The 18,433-nt window shown below is 51.1% G+C and overlaps 1 protein-coding gene across 1 annotated transcript in view; it reads left to right on the top strand.

The window, feature by feature from the left end:
• The window catches only part of TSPAN17 (tetraspanin 17), a 96,670-nt gene that overhangs the window by 53,449 nt on the left and 24,788 nt on the right, over positions 1 to 18,433 (top strand). Inside the window, exon 3 of the mRNA XM_069764186.1 lies at positions 10,995 to 11,141. Coding sequence (XP_069620287.1) covers positions 10,995 to 11,141 — 147 coding nt within the window. The remainder of the gene's footprint in view (positions 1 to 10,994; positions 11,142 to 18,433) is intronic.

Raw genomic sequence — 18,433 nt, 5'->3', positions numbered from 1 at the left:
AGGTTACCAGCCACTTCTGCAGTTTCTTCAGTGGTGGCCTTTGTACTAGATAAGAAGAGTAGCACTTTTTAATAGAACTACAAGCGCTGCTCTAAAGGTACCGTCACACTTAGCGACGCTGCAGTGATACCGACAACGATCCGGATCGCTGCAGCGTCGCTGTTTGGTCGCTGGAGAGCTGTCACACAGACCGCTCTCCAGCGACCAACGATGCCGGTAACCAGGGTAAACATCGGGTAACTAAGCGCAGGGCCGCGCTTAGTAACCCGATGTTTACCCTGGTTACCATCCTAAAAGTAAAAAAAACAAACACTACATACTTACCTACAGCCGTCTGTCCTCCAGCGCTGTGCTCTGCACTCCTCCTGTACTGTCTGTGTGAGCACAGCGGCCGGAAAGCAGAGCGGTGACGTCACCGCTCTGCTTTCCGGCTGACCGACGCTCGCAGCCAGTACAGGAGGAGAGCAGAGCACAGCGCTGGAGGACAGACAGCGGTAGGTAAGTATGTAGTGTTTGTTTTTTTTACTTTTAGGATGGTAACCAGGGTAAACATCGGGTTACTAAGCGCGGCCCTGCGCTTAGTTACCCGATGTTTACCCTGGTTACCAGCGAAGACATCGCTGGATCGGTGTCACACACGCCGATTCAGCGATGTCTGCGGGGAGTCCAGCGACGAAATAAAGTTCTGGACTTTCTTCCCCGACCAGCGACAGCACAGCAGGATTCTGATCGCTGCTGCCTGTCACACTGGACGATATCGCTAGCGAGGACGCTGCAACGTCACGGATCGCTAGCGATATCGTCTAGTGTGACGGTACCTTGAGGCTAGCCAGATGGACTGAGCCTGCCAGCTTCAGTGTCACTGCGCTACTCTGATGCTGTCAGGGCATATCGATTAGGGCCACAGTAAGCTGCCATCCAGGAGGGCACTGCCCTGATAAAGCAAGATGTGACAGCACTTTAACATTTTTTTTTTTAGTTTTCATCAATTCACACCTTCATACATGTTTTGTGTTTTTCAAATGCCATTATTTTTCTGCACTTTTCAGTAATTAATCTTCCTGCAGTTTGTTGCTATGGTACTTTTATCATTTTATGATGTCCGTCAGCATTTAGAGCACATACATATTATACCATGTCCACACCTTGTGCTTTCTTCTATAAATTCATTCAGCCTTTGGGGAAGTATTTCTAACAATTTACAGATCCTTGACTTTTGGGACCCTCGCGGCACAGATCCACACTGCAGCTCTGTGTATGTGTGCCAGTCACGTGGCGCTCATGATTGGCAGTGCGTTACCTCTGGGTGCCTCCTGATTTCATGCTGTACTGCTGGTCCATAATACAGCACTGGCGGGACTCTCTGTATACAGCACCATGTACACTGAGGCTTTCTGCTGATGAGAGACTGCAGATCTTACACAGACGGAAACCACATTCCACTGCTCTCTATAAATACTATGGACCCCATGGCTCCTTATCGCTTCTGGTTTCATCAGATTCCAGATCCTGTTATTTAGTTCAGAGGGGAATTATTACAGTTTTATATTTTTTCCCGCATAACAAAGTGTAGTTTGAATGCATCTTCCACAGTTATTTGTGGATTATCTGATTAAAGGAGATTCCAGCAGCAGCAGCAATTAACCACATCCTCATATTATTTCATAGATTGGAGAAGCGAGTGGTGAAACCATTAATTCATCCCTCCAGCCAGCTCATCACATTAGCAACATACTGTGTGCAAGGTGATGCCTGAGATTTATTGCTATGCTTTCTGGCGGTACTTGTTCTTAAAGGGGTTGTCCACTACTAACACAACACCTTCTTGATCAGAATGTTTGGCCCCACATCTATTTATATAATTGCCTTGTAATGTTTTCATTTCCCGTTCTGTCCAGATGTCACTGTATCCCAGAATTCCAAGCTGAGGAAGTTCACCGACTGCCATATTGGGACACCCAAGTGATGGGTGTCTCAATATGGAAACTGCTGCTGGTACCAACCTATTGCGTGGTACCACCAGCGGAACACCTTCGCACCACACTCTCACTCTCTCTGTCTCTCTCTCACTCACTCACTCACTCACACACACTCTCACACACACACAGCCTCTTGTGTGGTACCACCAGCGAAACACCGTCGTGAACACGCCACTGCCGGGATCAGCCAAATGACTCACCATCTTTATACAGAAGGAGTGCATGCACAGTTTTAATGTGACCGCTGCTATCTGTCTGCACAAAGATGGCGGCAGTCTGATTTACTGCGCCTGCGTGAATTCCGCACAGGTGCAGTGAATCATTGGGCTGATCCCGGTGGCAGATGCGCGACGTGTCTACAGGCAGAGGAAGCCGGTCACATTAAAGGGGTTTTCCCACAAACTAAAGTTCATTTTAAAAATTGTCTGACTGTGTACGGAGCATACCACATCTCCTTGGCAGGGGAGGAAGCAAAAGACAATACTGACATTACAGCAGGGGATCGCAGTAAGATTCATTTTTGAGGTAAAATATTTCACTGACTGTTTTAAAAATATATATATATTTAACCTCACAAAATGTATCCTCTGCGATCTCCTGCTGTCATGTCAGTATTGTCCTTTGCTTCCTCCCCTGCCCGGGAGCTGTGGTATGTTCTGTACACGGTCAGACACAGACAATTTTTAAAATGAACTTTTGTTCGTGGGAAAACCCCTTTAAAAAGCAAATATCAACGCCAACATGGCTCCTCCTAAAAAGTACGGCAATGACAATTAAAGGAAAGCAGCAAAGGCACAACATCAAGGACAACCACGGGCAAATGAGACTCTTGAAGAGCAACAGCATCGCTGGGGCAAAAGCAATGCATATAAGCGTAGACGTCAAGCACATGAGTCCCCTGATGCAAAAGTCATTAGATTATCACAGGATGCCATTAGGCAACAACAGCGCCGCATGCCTGCCCCCATCGGGACATTACCGCCCTCCCGATGTGATCGCATCGGGCCTCCATCTAGTAAAAAAATAAAGCCTATACTCGCCGCCCGTGCTAGCGCCGTTCCTGTGGTATGGACCCTTGCGGCCTCGAGGCTCACATGCAGTTGTTGTGACGTGGGCGCCCAATCGGCGCTGGCATCCCAGCCCCTGCCTTAAGACATATTGAACATGAAGAGGAAGTCCTGCTGCAGCTCACCTCAGACTTCCTGTTCCTGCTCGATTCAACAGGAGGCGGGGACAGGATGGCCAACACTGATTGGGCACCGGTGTCACGTATCACAACAACAGCACGGTAGCCCCGGGAGACTGAGTGCTGACACCGCGCGTACGGCGTTAATGCGGGAGGGGAGTATAAGCTTTATTTTTTTATGGGGGCCAAGCGCGGGGTATGAGAAGTTGTCCAAGTAGGGGACAACGTCTTTAACTCTGCGTTGTAGATGTGAAACCTGGCTGCATGAACTTTATTACAGATTCATTGTGTCGGATATCTGGGCATTCAGGTTAGAATAACATTGCTTTGTGATGCAATTAATTCCAGGATACCACACATACAGGGTTCCCAGTGAACGTAAAGTAAATACATGTGGATTCTCTGGAGGATTTCCTGCCTTCAGTTTCCGTTCTTTCACGTTTTATTGGGATAGAAAGTAAGGGACGGACGGGAACAATGTGATCAAAAGTATGAAACTGCAAAAGTGATCTTTCCAAACCTGCGTATCGTTGTCTGGATGTGAAGTGTCGCTCTGGCACTGAACAGCACTGGGTGTTGGTTCTCCTGTATGTAAATCTTCATCTCATTAATTAGTTTTCCATGTACAATATAAATACGGAGTATTTGTTTTTAATATTCTCGGCATATTGAAGTTGTCTGTATACACAGTACAGGGTGTGTGCTTTATGCTGGCTGCATTTATGTGGAGTCAGTTTGCCATGGATAATAAGGGCGAGTTCACACATCTGGGTCGGAAAGCATCTTTTAACTCAGTGGTGTGAAAATCATTTTCTACAAATGGGGGAAAAAAAGCACTGTTTGTTCAAAATATGTGAACTCTCCCTTGAAGAATAACCATTGTTTCAATTCTTAGTTCATTGGTCAATAATATTTATCAAAATAAACAACTTTGTAAAACATCCTCTTGGAAAAATGTGCTGCCTTTTCCTCCTGGACTGAACATTTACTGGTAAAATCTGTGTTCAGTGGAGTGGAAAGTAAGAGAAACTTGAGGCAAGCAGACGTCCCTTCTGCAACGACGTTTACACTTTAAACCAATGTTTGAAAAAAAAAAAGGTTGTAATGCTGGGGCTATATTCTGTAGTGCTATAGAAGTTAATGGTTTTGTATTGTGAAACTTACACTACTGCAGCAAGCAAGTTGCAAAATAATAAAAAAAAAAAAACAAATCGAACTTGGATTTTTTTGTCCTGTATTTGTCCCAATGCAACCCAATCACTTCTATGTGTGTTAATGTGACATTCTGTCTTCACTAAATACTGATGTTTACCCCTAAATTGAACAAGATCCAGTTGAAATCCGTTTTTTTAGCTGGACAAAAATTTGTGCAACTTTTTTGTTGACTGATTGCTGCTGGATCCGTTCTGTTGATTGCTGGACATGTGAGCGTACCGACATTGGTTCTTCTCATAATTCACACTTGGCTATTCTGATGTGCTGGACCTCACTGAGCACAAGAATGAGGTCTCCAGAGTCTCCTTTGTGAATGGAGCGGTGGCTGATCATGCCTTATGGCAGGGGTCCCCAACCTTTCTTACCTTGAGAGCCACATTCTGCTATGAAAGTTGGTCGAGAGCCACAATGCAGATAAAGGCGGCGCCCGGGGGAATGAGGGGGATGATGGATGGCAGCGAGGCGCTTGAGTCAGGGGGAGAAAACATACCTCCCTGACTCAATACAGGTATGGCACGCAATTATATTTGTATGGGCTGTTTTCCACTTGCGAGATACACGTCCGTGTCTCACATGTGGAAACGAAGCTCTGGCGCTGGCACTCCAGAGGGGAGCGTGCGGCTCCATGTGTTGCTATGCGGCCGCACGCTCCCCTCTGGAGTGCCGGTGCCAGAGCTTCGTTTCCACATGCGAGACACGGACGTGTATCTCGCAAGTGGAAAACAGCCCTATTTCTGCATTACTTGTGATAAAAAAAAAACATAAGAGCCACCTTCAGAGAATGCAGCCTTAGTGCTGCTGAAGGTGGCTCTTTTACCAATAGGTAATGGGGGGTGACAGGTTATCTTTAAAATGCTTGTTAGGACGCTTATATATACTTATGCTAAGTGCTTGGACTAGCCTGCCCTTCTATCCGGATTCCGCAATCAGCGACCGCATTCACTCCTGCGCAGAGGCGCGGCTCACTGTGCTCTATAGAAGCCGCAGTAACCAAAGTCTTGCGAGATTTGTGAAGTCTCGCGAGACTTTGTGCGACTTTAACAGATCACAGTGACCCGCTCCACTGCGCAGGAGTGAATGCGGTCGCTGACGCTGGAGGAGCGGCAAATTACGGGGCAGGTATTGCAAGCGGCGGGGCGGCTCCTTTCACACAGAGCAGGAGCAGGTGGCGGGTGGGTATTACAGGCAGGGGGGCGGGTAATACAGCCGGCGGGGCGGCTCCTTTCACACAGAGCAGGAGCAGGTGGCGGGTGGGTATTACAGGCAGGGGGGCGGGTAATACAGCCGGCGGGGCGGCTCCTTTCACACAGAGCAGGAGCAGGTGGCGGGTGGGTATTACAGGCAGGGGGGCGGGTAATACAGCCGGCGGGGCGGCTCCTTTCACACAGAGCAGGAGCAGGTGGCGGGTGGGTATTACAGGCAGGGGGGCGGGTAATACAGCCGGCGGGGCGGCTCCTTTCACACAGAGCAGGAGCAGGTGGTGGGCGGGTATTACAGGCAGGGGGGCGGGTAATACAGCCGGCGGGGCGGCTCCTTTCACACAGAGCAGGAGCAGGTGGCGGGTGGGTATTACAGGCAGGGGGGCGGGTAATACAGCCGGCAGGGCGGCTCCTTTCACACATAGCAGGAGCAGGTGGTGGGCGGGTATTACAGGCAGGGGGGCGGGTAATACAGCCGGCGGGGCGGCTCCTTTCACACAGAGCAGGAGCAGGTGGCGGGTGGGTATTACAGGCAGGGGGGCGGGTAATACAGCCGGCGGGGCGGCTCCTTTCACACAGAGCAGGAGCAGGTGGTGGGCGGGTATTACAGGCAGGGGGGCGGGTAATACAGCCGGCGGGGCGGCTCCTTTCACACAGAGCAGGAGCAGGTGGCGGGTGGGTATTACAGGCAGGGGGGCGGGTAATACAGCCGGCAGGGCGGCTCCTTTCACACATAGCAGGAGCAGGTGGTGGGCGGGTATTACAGGCAGGGGGGCGGGTAATACAGCCGGCGGGGCGGCTCCTTTCACACAGAGCAGGAGCAGGTGGCGGGTGGGTATTACAGGCAGGGGGGCGGGTAATACAGCCGGCGGGGCGGCTCCTTTCACACAGAGCAGGAGCAGGTGGTGGGCGGGTATTACAGGCAGGGGGGCGGGTAATACAGCCGGCGGGGCGGCTCCTTTCACACAAAGCAGGAGCAGGTGGCGGGTGGGTATTACAGGCAGGGGGGCGGGTAATACAGCCGGCAGGGCGGCTCCTTTCACACATAGCAGGAGCAGGTGGTGGGCGGGTATTACAGGCAGGGGGGCGGGTAATACAGCCGCCGGGGCGGCTCCTTTCACACAGAGCAGGAGCAGGTGGCGGGTGGGTATTACAGGCAGGGGGGCGGGTAATACAGCCGGCGGGGCGGCTCCTTTCACACAGAGCAGGAGCAGGTGGCGGGCGGGTATTACAGGCAGGGGGGCGGGTAATACAGCCGGCGGGGCGGCTCCTTTCACACAGAGCAGGAGCAGGTGGTGGGCGGGTATTACAGGCAGGGGGGCGGGTAATACAGCCGGCGGGGCGGCTCCTTTCACACAGAGCAGGAGCAGGTGGTGGGCGGGTATTACAGGCAGGGGGCGGGTAATACAGCCGGCGGGGCGGCTCCTTTCACACATAGCAGGAGCAGGTGGTGGGCGGGTATTACAGGCAGGGGGGCGGGTAATACAGCCGGCGGGGCGGCTCCTTTCACACATAGCAGGAGCAGGTGGTGGGCGGGTATTACAGGCAGGGGGGCGGGTAATACAGCCGGCGGGGCGGCTCCTTTCACACATAGCAGGAGCAGGTGGTGGGCGGGTATTACAGGCAGGGGGGCGGGTAATACAGCCGGCAGGGCAGCTCCTTTCCCACATAGCAGGAGCAGGTGGTGGGCGGGTATTACAGGCAGGGGGGCGGGTAATACAGCCGGCGGGGCGGCTCCTTTCCCACAGAGCAGGAGCAGGTGGTGGGCGGGTATTACAGGCAGGGGGGCGGGTAATACAGCCGGCGGGGCGGCTCCTTTCCCACAGAGCAGGAGCAGGTGGCGGGTGGGTATTACAGGCAGGGGGGCGGGTAATACAGCCGGCGGGGCGGCTCCTTTCCCACAGAGCAGGAGCAGGTGGTGGGCGGGTATTACAGGCAGGGGGGCGGGTAATTCAGCCGGCGGGGCGGCTCCTTTCACACATAGCAGGAGCAGGTGGTGGGCGGGTATTACAGGCAGGGGGGCGGGTAATTCAGCCGGCGGGGCGGCTCCTTTCACACAGAGCAGGAGCAGGTGGCGGGTGGGTATTACAGGCAGGGGGGCGGGTAATACAGCCGGCGGGGCGGCTCCTTTCCCACATAGCAGGAGCAGGTGGCGGGTGGGTATTACAGGCAGGGGGGCGGGTATTACAGGCAGGGGGGCGGGTAATACAGCCGGCGGGGCGGCTCCTTTCCCACATAGCAGGAGCAGGTGGTGGGCGGGTATTACAGGCAGGGGGGCGGGTAATACAGCCGGCAGGGCAGCTCCTTTCCCACATAGCAGGAGCAGGTGGTGGGCGGGTATTACAGGCAGGGGGGCGGGTAATACAGCCGGCGGGGCGGCTCCTTTCCCACATAGCAGGAGCAGGTGGTGGGCGGGTATTACAGGCAGGGGGGCGGGTAATACAGCCGGCGGGGCGGCTCCTTTCCCACATAGCAGGAGCAGGTGGTGGGCGGGTATTACAGGCAGGGGGGCGGGTAATACAGCCGGCGGGGCGGCTCCTTTCCCACATAGCAGGAGCAGGTGGTGGGCGGGTATTACAGGCAGGGGGGCGGGTAATACAGCCGCCGGGGCGGCTCCTTTCACACATAGCAGGAGCAGGTGGTGGGCGGGTATTACAGGCAGGGGGGCGGGTAATACAGCCGGCGGGGCGGCTCCTTTCCCACATAGCAGGAGCAGGTGGTGGGCGGGTATTACAGGCAGGGGGGCGGGTAATACAGCCGGCAGGGCGGCTCCTTTCACACATAGCAGGAGCAGGTGGTGGGCGGGTATTACAGGCAGGGGGGCGGGTAATACAGCCGCCGGGGCGGCTCCTTTCACACAGAGCAGGAGCAGGTGGCGGGTGGGTATTACAGGCAGGGGGGCGGGTAATACAGCCGGCGGGGCGGCTCCTTTCACACAGAGCAGGAGCAGGTGGTGGGCGGGTATTACAGGCAGGGGGGCGGGTAATACAGCCGGCGGGGCGGCTCCTTTCACACAAAGCAGGAGCAGGTGGCGGGTGGGTATTACAGGCAGGGGGGCGGGTAATACAGCCGGCAGGGCGGCTCCTTTCACACATAGCAGGAGCAGGTGGTGGGCGGGTATTACAGGCAGGGGGGCGGGTAATACAGCCGCCGGGGCGGCTCCTTTCACACAGAGCAGGAGCAGGTGGCGGGTGGGTATTACAGGCAGGGGGGCGGGTAATACAGCCGGCGGGGCGGCTCCTTTCACACAGAGCAGGAGCAGGTGGCGGGCGGGTATTACAGGCAGGGGGGCGGGTAATACAGCCGGCGGGGCGGCTCCTTTCACACAGAGCAGGAGCAGGTGGTGGGCGGGTATTACAGGCAGGGGGGCGGGTAATACAGCCGGCGGGGCGGCTCCTTTCACACAGAGCAGGAGCAGGTGGTGGGCGGGTATTACAGGCAGGGGGCGGGTAATACAGCCGGCGGGGCGGCTCCTTTCACACATAGCAGGAGCAGGTGGTGGGCGGGTATTACAGGCAGGGGGGCGGGTAATACAGCCGGCGGGGCGGCTCCTTTCACACATAGCAGGAGCAGGTGGTGGGCGGGTATTACAGGCAGGGGGGCGGGTAATACAGCCGGCGGGGCGGCTCCTTTCACACATAGCAGGAGCAGGTGGTGGGCGGGTATTACAGGCAGGGGGGCGGGTAATACAGCCGGCAGGGCAGCTCCTTTCCCACATAGCAGGAGCAGGTGGTGGGCGGGTATTACAGGCAGGGGGGCGGGTAATACAGCCGGCGGGGCGGCTCCTTTCCCACAGAGCAGGAGCAGGTGGTGGGCGGGTATTACAGGCAGGGGGGCGGGTAATACAGCCGGCGGGGCGGCTCCTTTCCCACAGAGCAGGAGCAGGTGGCGGGTGGGTATTACAGGCAGGGGGGCGGGTAATACAGCCGGCGGGGCGGCTCCTTTCCCACAGAGCAGGAGCAGGTGGTGGGCGGGTATTACAGGCAGGGGGGCGGGTAATTCAGCCGGCGGGGCGGCTCCTTTCACACATAGCAGGAGCAGGTGGTGGGCGGGTATTACAGGCAGGGGGGCGGGTAATTCAGCCGGCGGGGCGGCTCCTTTCACACAGAGCAGGAGCAGGTGGCGGGTGGGTATTACAGGCAGGGGGGCGGGTAATACAGCCGGCGGGGCGGCTCCTTTCCCACATAGCAGGAGCAGGTGGCGGGTGGGTATTACAGGCAGGGGGGCGGGTATTACAGGCAGGGGGGCGGGTAATACAGCCGGCGGGGCGGCTCCTTTCCCACATAGCAGGAGCAGGTGGTGGGCGGGTATTACAGGCAGGGGGGCGGGTAATACAGCCGGCAGGGCAGCTCCTTTCCCACATAGCAGGAGCAGGTGGTGGGCGGGTATTACAGGCAGGGGGGCGGGTAATACAGCCGGCGGGGCGGCTCCTTTCCCACATAGCAGGAGCAGGTGGTGGGCGGGTATTACAGGCAGGGGGGCGGGTAATACAGCCGGCGGGGCGGCTCCTTTCCCACATAGCAGGAGCAGGTGGTGGGCGGGTATTACAGGCAGGGGGGCGGGTAATACAGCCGGCGGGGCGGCTCCTTTCCCACATAGCAGGAGCAGGTGGTGGGCGGGTATTACAGGCAGGGGGGCGGGTAATACAGCCGGCGGGGCGGCTCCTTTCCCACATAGCAGGAGCAGGTGGTGGGCGGGTATTACAGGCAGGGGGGCGGGTAATACAGCCGGCGGGGCGGCTCCTTTCCCACATAGCAGGAGCAGGTGGTGGGCGGGTATTACAGGCAGGGGGGCGGGTAATACAGCCGGCAGGGCAGCTCCTTGGGGACTTTTTTCAGTGACCGTCAGCGAGCCACATGCCTGGAGCAGGCGAGCCACATGTGGCTCGCGAGCTACGGGTTGGGGACCCCTGCCTTATGGGATTCCTAAAGATAGTGTATGACTCCTCTCTCTCCCTTTGTCCCATAAACTGTGAGTGGAGACAACATTGAACTACCTCTCCATTTATACAGGAGACCTGGAGGTCATCTTGTTCATGACTGATGTGGGTCTCTGCGCTAGATTCCTCCTCCCCCCCCCCGACCAACCTGGCACTTGCCATGTACCCTGTATACAATTGCGTAGAATGATTTTGAGTTAGTGCTACAATGGGAACACTAAACCTGGTTGTGAAGGCACTTTAGCTGGAAATTGCAATCCATTTTAGAGAAGAATTATAATATTTTTACAAATTTCTAAGTCTTATGTAGATTTCAACTTTTTAGTATTTTAAAGTGAACATGCGATTAAAGAGTGAGTTTTGGAGCTTTATCAGCGCTGTAAATATGATATATAAGCAAAGCATAATAATAATGTCTCTTGGCATCTGTGTGCGTTCATTTAATAGAATTGTTGATCTGTCTCCTCTCTCCACAGGGCGTCCTTTCCAACATCTCCTCCATCACAGATCTGGGCGGCTTTGATCCGGTCTGGCTCTTCATGGTCACCGGGGCTGTTATGTTTGTGCTGGGGTTCGCTGGCTGCATCGGGGCACTACGGGAGAACACCTCACTTCTAAAATTCGTATGTCATTTAACGGATAATAGATTTTCATTCAGAAATGTATTCAGCGATTTATTTTTCTGCCAGTAACCTGAAGGTAAACGCTGATTGAACATTGAAGGTCCATGCTCTGTATGGAAAAGCGTGTGTAAAATGCCCAAATATTTTTAGATTATGCTCCCCTCTAAAGCCAGTAACTTGTGTATAATATCATAAAGATCCATGAATGAAACCTATAACTGATAGTGGTTACATTTTACCAGGAACTATGGAAATAAGTCACATCAGTTTACACATTTACCTGGTATTACGGCAGCTCTGCTTCCAGTAAATCTCATGATTCTGCTTTCTGTGCATGAATATCAGGGAGAAGAAATGCACGGTGCTCAGGAATATAAAAAAATATATATGGCTATATCCTTTGCTACACATCTTCCGACATGTCAATAAGTGGATAATACCCTCAGATAGTGGTGCTTGAACTTACCATACCTTTGGTGCACCATTCAGAAGATGCACCAGTAATCACTGATATCATAAGATCCATTACAGGTATCATTTTAACCAGTATAACGGCCTAACTCTGCTTGTTACTGTGCATAATCCTGCTGACAGGTTCCCTTTAAATGACTTTGTTGCTGTTCCAATACTTTTTCTGATATTCATTCAGTGAGTTGTTCACCTTCCTCCAGTCACCACAGGGATTTATTCACCAAGTTCAGGGAATTAGGCCGCAAGCTGAAAGCAAGGACCTCCAACGTGGTATTCTCCGAAATACTGCCTGTGCCACGCCAGAGAGGCAATGGGAGATTAGGGAGGTTAATAAGTGGCTCAAGAATTGGTGTAGGAAAGAGGGGTTTGGGTTCCTACAGAACTGGGCTACAGGTTCTACGCTAGGGATGGGCTGCATCTCAATGGGGAAGGTGCAGCTGTGCTGGGGGAGAAAATGGCTAGAAGGTTGGAGGAGTGTTTAAACTAGGGAATGGGGGGGAGGGTATTCATTTTATAGGAGGGGAAGATAGTGCAGATAGAGACCTGGGCACAAATAAGGAAGTTGGGGGTGGCGGTAGCATGGGGGGTGGGGTTAGAACAGTTAATAATTTAAGAAAGAGTAGAGGTACAGAGAGGAACATCAAGTGCATGTATACTAATGCCAGAAGCCTCGCCAACAAAATGGACGAATTAGAACTAATGTTGTTGGAGCATAATTATGACATGGTGGAGATATCTGAGACATGGCTGGATGAGAGCCATGACTGGGCTGTTAACTTGCAGGGCTATAGCCTGTTCAGAAATGACCGTACAGGTAAGCGAGGGGGTGGGGTGTGTCTATATGTAAAATCGTCCTTAAAACCCATCCTGCGTGATAATATAGGTGAATCTAATGAAAATGTAGAATCCCTGTGGGTGGAGATAAGAGGGGGAAAAAATAATAAATTACTGATAGGGGTTTGTTATAAGTCTCCAAAAATAATGGAAGCAACGGAGAATATCCTCATAAAGCAAATAGATGAAGCTGCGACTCAAGGGGAAGTCATTATTATGGGGGACTTCAACTACCCTGAAATAGATTGGGGAACAGAAACCTGCAGTTCCAGCAAAGGTAATCGGTTTTTGACAACTATGAGAGACAATTACCTTTCATACCTTTGATTCACCCTTTCCTTACCCGCTGGCTGCAATATTGGATTGAAGTTCATTCTCTGTCCTCCATAGTACACGCCTGCGCTGTGCAAGATTGCTTTGCGCAGGCGTGTACTATGGAGGACAGAGAATGAACTTCAATCCAATATTGCAGCCAGCATGCAGCCAGCGGGTAAAAAAAGGGTGAATCAAACACCCGAAAACTCCGCCCATATGACCCAAAACCAGTCCCGCCAAATTCAGGTGACAGAGTCCCTTTAATAAGATTTGTAGTAGAGGGGTTACAAGGACAATAAACTTCAGGAGGGCAAATTTCCAACGGATGAGAGAGGATCTTAGTGCAATTAACTGAGACATAAAAATACACAAATAATTTGGAAGACGTTTATTAGCATCCTGGATAGGACCTGTGCACAGTATATACCGTATGGGAATAAACATACTAGAAATAAGAGGAAACCAATATGGCTAAATAGAGCTGTAAGGAGCGCAATAAGTGACAAAAAGAAAGCATTTAGAGAATTAAAGGAAGTAGGTAGTGAGGAGGCATTAAATAAATACAGAAAATTAAATAAATTATGTAAAAAGGAAATCAAGGCGGCAAAGATTGAAACAGAGAGACTCATTGCCAGAGAGAGTAAAAATAATCCTAAAATATTCTTTAACTACGTAAGTAGTAAGAAACTAAAAAAATGATAGTGTTGGCCCCCTTAAAAATAGTCTGGGTGAAATGGTGGATGAGGATGAGGAAAAAGCCAATATGCTAAATGACTTTTTTTCATCAGTATTTACACAAGGAAATTCTATGGCAGACAATATGATCAGTGATGACAAAAAATCCCCATTAAATGTCACCTGCTTAACCCAGCAGGAAATACGTCAGCGTCTAAAAATCACTAAAATTGTCAAATCTCCGGGCCCGGATGGGATCCACCCCCGAGTACTGCAGGAATTAAGTACAGTCATTGGTAGACAATTATTTTTAACTAGCTATTGAACCCGTTCTACGCCCGGGTGGCGAGCATTTATATTGGTATATGGCCTCCATCCTGGTATGTGCTGCTCCATCCTGCGTCCCCATCCTGTCATGAGCTGCTCCATCCTGCGCCCCCATCTTGTCATGTGCTGCTCCATCCTGCGCACCCATCCTGTCATGTGCTGCACCCATCCTGCGCCCCCCATTCTGACATGTGCTGCTCCCATCCTGCGCCCCCATTCTGACATGTGCTGCACCCATCATGCGCCCCCATTCTGACATGTGCTGCTGCCATCCTGCACCCCCGTTCTGTCATGTGCTGCCCTATTGTCATGTGCTGCTCCCATCCTGCGCCCCCGTTCTGTCATGTGCTGCTCCCATCCTGCGCCACCGTTCTGTCATGTGCTGCTCCCATCCATATGCCCCATACGCTGCTCCATTATGGTTGATGGCCCCCATAAGATGGTCCATAGTATATGCCTCATATGCTGCTCCATTATGGTTGATGGCCCCCATAAGATGCTCCATAGTATATGCCCCGTATGCTGCTGCATTATGGTTGATGGCCCCCATAAGATGCTCCATAGTATATGCCCCGTACACTGCTCCGTAAAGGTTTATGGCACCCATAAGATGCTCCATAGTATATGCCCCGTACACTGCTCCATAAAGGTTTATGGCCCCCATAAGATGCTCCATAGTATATGCCCCGTACTCTGCTCCATAAATGTTGATGGCCCCCATAAGATGCTCCATAGTATATGCTGCGATATATATATTCCAATCTATTCTAAACTGTGCTGCCCGACTAATCCACCTGTCCCCCCGCTATTCCCCGGCCTCTCCCCTCTGTCAATCCCTTCACTGGCTCCCCATTGCCCAGAGACTCCACTACAAAACCCTAACCATGACGTACAAAGCCATCCACAACCTGTCTCCTCCATACATCTGTGACCTCGTCTCCCGGTACTTACCTACCCGCAACCTCCGATCCTCACAAGATCTCCTACTCTACTCCCCTCTTATCTCCTCTTCCCACAATCGTATACAAGATTTCTCTCGCGTATCGCCCCTACTCTGGAACCCTCTACCACAACACATCAGACTCTCGCCTACCATCGAAACCTTCAAAAAGAACCTGAAGACCCACCTCTTCAGACAAGCCTACAACCTGCAGCTACCACCGATCGACCAAACCGCTGCATGACCATCTCTACCCTAACCTACTGTTTTCTCACCCATCCCTTGTAGATTGTGAGCCTTCATGGGCAGGGTCCTCATTCCTCCTGTACCAGTTATGACTTGTATTGTTTAAGATTATTGTACTTGTTTTCATTATGTATACCCCTCCTCACATGTAAAGCGCCATTCCTATCGGCGCTGAGTGCTGGGGGGCCTGAGCAGGCGGGGACACCGGCGAGCTGTGGGGGTCAGGTGCCGGAGTCGCCGCTAGCTCAGGCCCCGACACTTGCTATAGTTACCTGGCCCTGATCCAGCGCTGCGTGCTGCTCCGTATTCCGGGTCCTCTGGCTGTGACTGTTCAGTCAGAGGGTGGCACACATTAAGCGCGTCATCGCGCCCTCTGAACTGTGAACGTCACAGGCAGAGGACCCGAAAGATGGAGCGGCACGCAGCGCTGGAACGGGACAGGTGAATATAGCTTATACTCACCCTCCTGCCACGTCCCTGCTTCTCCGTTGGAGATCGCTGTGTGCGTTCAGTGCTTACGTATACCGCGATCTCCTGGGCTGCGTCACTCTGTGTGGTCCAGACTGCGCCGGCGCTTGCGCAGTCTATAAAGGCTTCGGACAGAGTGACGCTCCCAGCCTTATATATCTTTAAAGACTCCATAATAACAGGGTCTGTACCACAGGACTGGCGTATAGCAAATGTGGTGCCAATATTCAAAAAAGGGACAAAAACGAATCTGATCAGCTTCTATGAAGAGGTAAGTTCCGGACTGGACCTAGGGAACGCAGTGGACGTAGTGTATATGGACTTTTCAAAAGCTTTTGATATGGTGCCACACAAAAGGTTGATACATAAAATGAGAATAATGGGGATAGGGGAAAATATGTGTAAGTGGGTTGAGAGCTGGCTCAGGGATAGGAAACAAAGGGTGGTTATTAATGGAGCACACTCGGACTGGGTAGCGGTTAGCAGTGGGGTACCACAGGGGTCAGTATTGGGCCCTCTTCTTTATTAATGATCTTGTAGGGGGCATACAGAGTGGAATTTCAATATTTGCAGATGACACTAAACTCTGCAGGGTAATCAATACAGAGGAGGACAATTTTATATTACAGGATGATTTATGTAAACTAGAAGCTTGGGCTGATAAATGGCAAATGAGCTTTAATGGGGATAAATGTAAGGTCACGCACTTGGGTAGAAGTAATAAGATGTATAATTATGTGCTTAATTCTAAAACTCTGGGCAAAACCGTCAATGAATAAGACCTGGGTGTATGGGTGGATGACAAACTCATATTCAGTGGCCAGTGTCAGGCAGCTGCTACTAAGGCAAATAAAATAATGGGATGCATTAAAAGAGGCATAGATGCTCAGGAGGAGAACATAATTTTACCTCTATACAAGTTACTAATTCGACCACACTTAGAATACTGTGCACAGTTCTGGTCTCCGGTGTGTAAGAAAGACATAGCTGAACTAGAGCGGGTGCAGAGAAGAGCGACCAAGGTTATTAGAGGTCTGTGGGGTCTGCAATACCAAGGTTATTACACTTGGGGCTATTTAGTTTGGAAAAACGAAGACTAAGGGGTGATCTTATTATAATGTATAAATATATGAGGGGACAGTACAAAGACTTTTCTGATCTTTTTAATCATAGACCTGAGACAGGGACAAGGGGGCATCCTCTACGTCTGGAGGAAAGAAGGTTTAGGCATAAAAACAGACGCGGGTTCTTTACTGTAAGAGCAGTGAGACTATGGAACTCTCTGCCGTATGATTTTGTAATGAGTGATTCATTACTTAAATTTAAGAGGGGACTGGATACCTTTCTTGAAAAGTATAATGTTACAGGGTATATACACTAGATTCCTTGATAGGGCAGGAAGGAATTTTTTTCCCCAGTGTGGAGCTTACTCTTGGCCACATGGTTTTTTTTTTTGCCTTCCTCTGGATCAACATGTTAGGGCATGTTAGGTTAGGCAATGGGTTGGACTAGATGGAGTTAGTCTTCCTTCAACCTTAATAACTATGTTACTAAGTTTGACCTGGTGAATGTGGAAATGACGTAGGCTTCTTTCACACTAGCGTCGGAATCTCCCCGTCGCAATGCGTCGGGGAGAGATTCCGACGCTAGCGTTTGCTGCATTGCACAATGGGTGCAGCGGATGCATTTTTCTGGCGCATCCGCTGCCCCATTGTAAGGTGCGGGGAGGTGGGGGCGGAAAAAGCGGTCCGTCGGGAGGAAAAAACGTTACATGTAGGGTTTTTTTCTCCCGACGGTCCGCCAAAGCACGACGCATTCGTCGCAAGACGGATGCGAATTGTGCAAATCCGTCGCAAATGCGTCGTCAATAGAAGTGTATGGGGAAAAAACGCATCCTGCAAGCACTTTTGCAGGATGCGTTTTTTCTGCAAAAAGACGCATTGTGACGGATTTAAAAAAACGCTAGTGTGAAAGTACCCTTAATCACATTCTTTCTGATACCAGTGGTTTTATGACTGTTTATGGCTACGTTCAGACTAGCGTTGTGCTAGTCTGCGTCGGCGCCGCGTCGGGCGACGCAGCGGTGACGCACGCGTCATGCGCCCCTATGTTTAACATGGGGGACGCATGCGTTTTTGCTTGTTGCGTTTTGCGACGCGTGCGTCTTTTTTGCCGCAAGCGTCGGACCAAGAAAACGCAACAAGTTGCATTTTTCTTGCGTCCGATTTTCGGCAAAAATCGACGCAGCGGCGCACAACGCTAGTCTGAACGTAGCCTATCTTTGTTATGTTGGAGTTGCTATGTGTCTACCACACCCATAGCCCATTCATTCATTGACTTATTTCCTCCATGTTGTGTTATTAAACACGTCGGTGGATTACTGTCATCTTTGCAGATATGGGCAGTGACCTCTTATCTGCTGAACATACTCAAGGGTCTTTAGTTACTTTAATATTTCTTGGGTTTATCCTGGATATCTTGAGAAAGGTACCTTCACACAGTGTACTCAAATTGCATTTATCCAGAATAATTGCAAGCTCTAAAGACTAAGCGACCGTCACAATTGTTAAGGGTATCTGTCCTTTTATGTTCATAAATCAACAGTACATGTAAAGATAAAAAACATTGTAACTTCAAAGAAATCTGCTTCTTTCTTCTCCAAAACTGATCGTTAGATTTTACCCTTGAATTGATAATCATAAAAATTCTTTTTTTTAACACCAAATTTCCCATTACTGAGCAAGATGACAGTTGGTGCTTATAAAGTTCTATGGAGAACTATAACTGTGGTTTTAGGAGAACTTACAGCAGGATGTCTGTCTGCCGCCAGTTTTTCCCATCTCCATAGAATTTTAACCCCTTCAAGTCGCGGCCCTTTTTCATTTTTGCGTTTTCGTTTTTCACTTCCCTCCTTCCGTGAGCCATAACTTTTTTATTTTTCCGTCAATATGGCCATGTGAGGGCTTATTTTTTGCGGGACAAGTTGTACTTTTGAACGACACCATTGGTTTTACCA

The sequence above is a fragment of the Ranitomeya imitator genome, chromosome 4 (genome assembly GCF_032444005.1).
Source record: "Ranitomeya imitator isolate aRanImi1 chromosome 4, aRanImi1.pri, whole genome shotgun sequence".
NCBI classification, from domain to species: Eukaryota; Metazoa; Chordata; class Amphibia; order Anura; family Dendrobatidae; genus Ranitomeya; species Ranitomeya imitator.
Note: the sequence above shows the minus strand (reverse complement) of the source record. Positions and strands in the feature narration are given on the sequence as shown.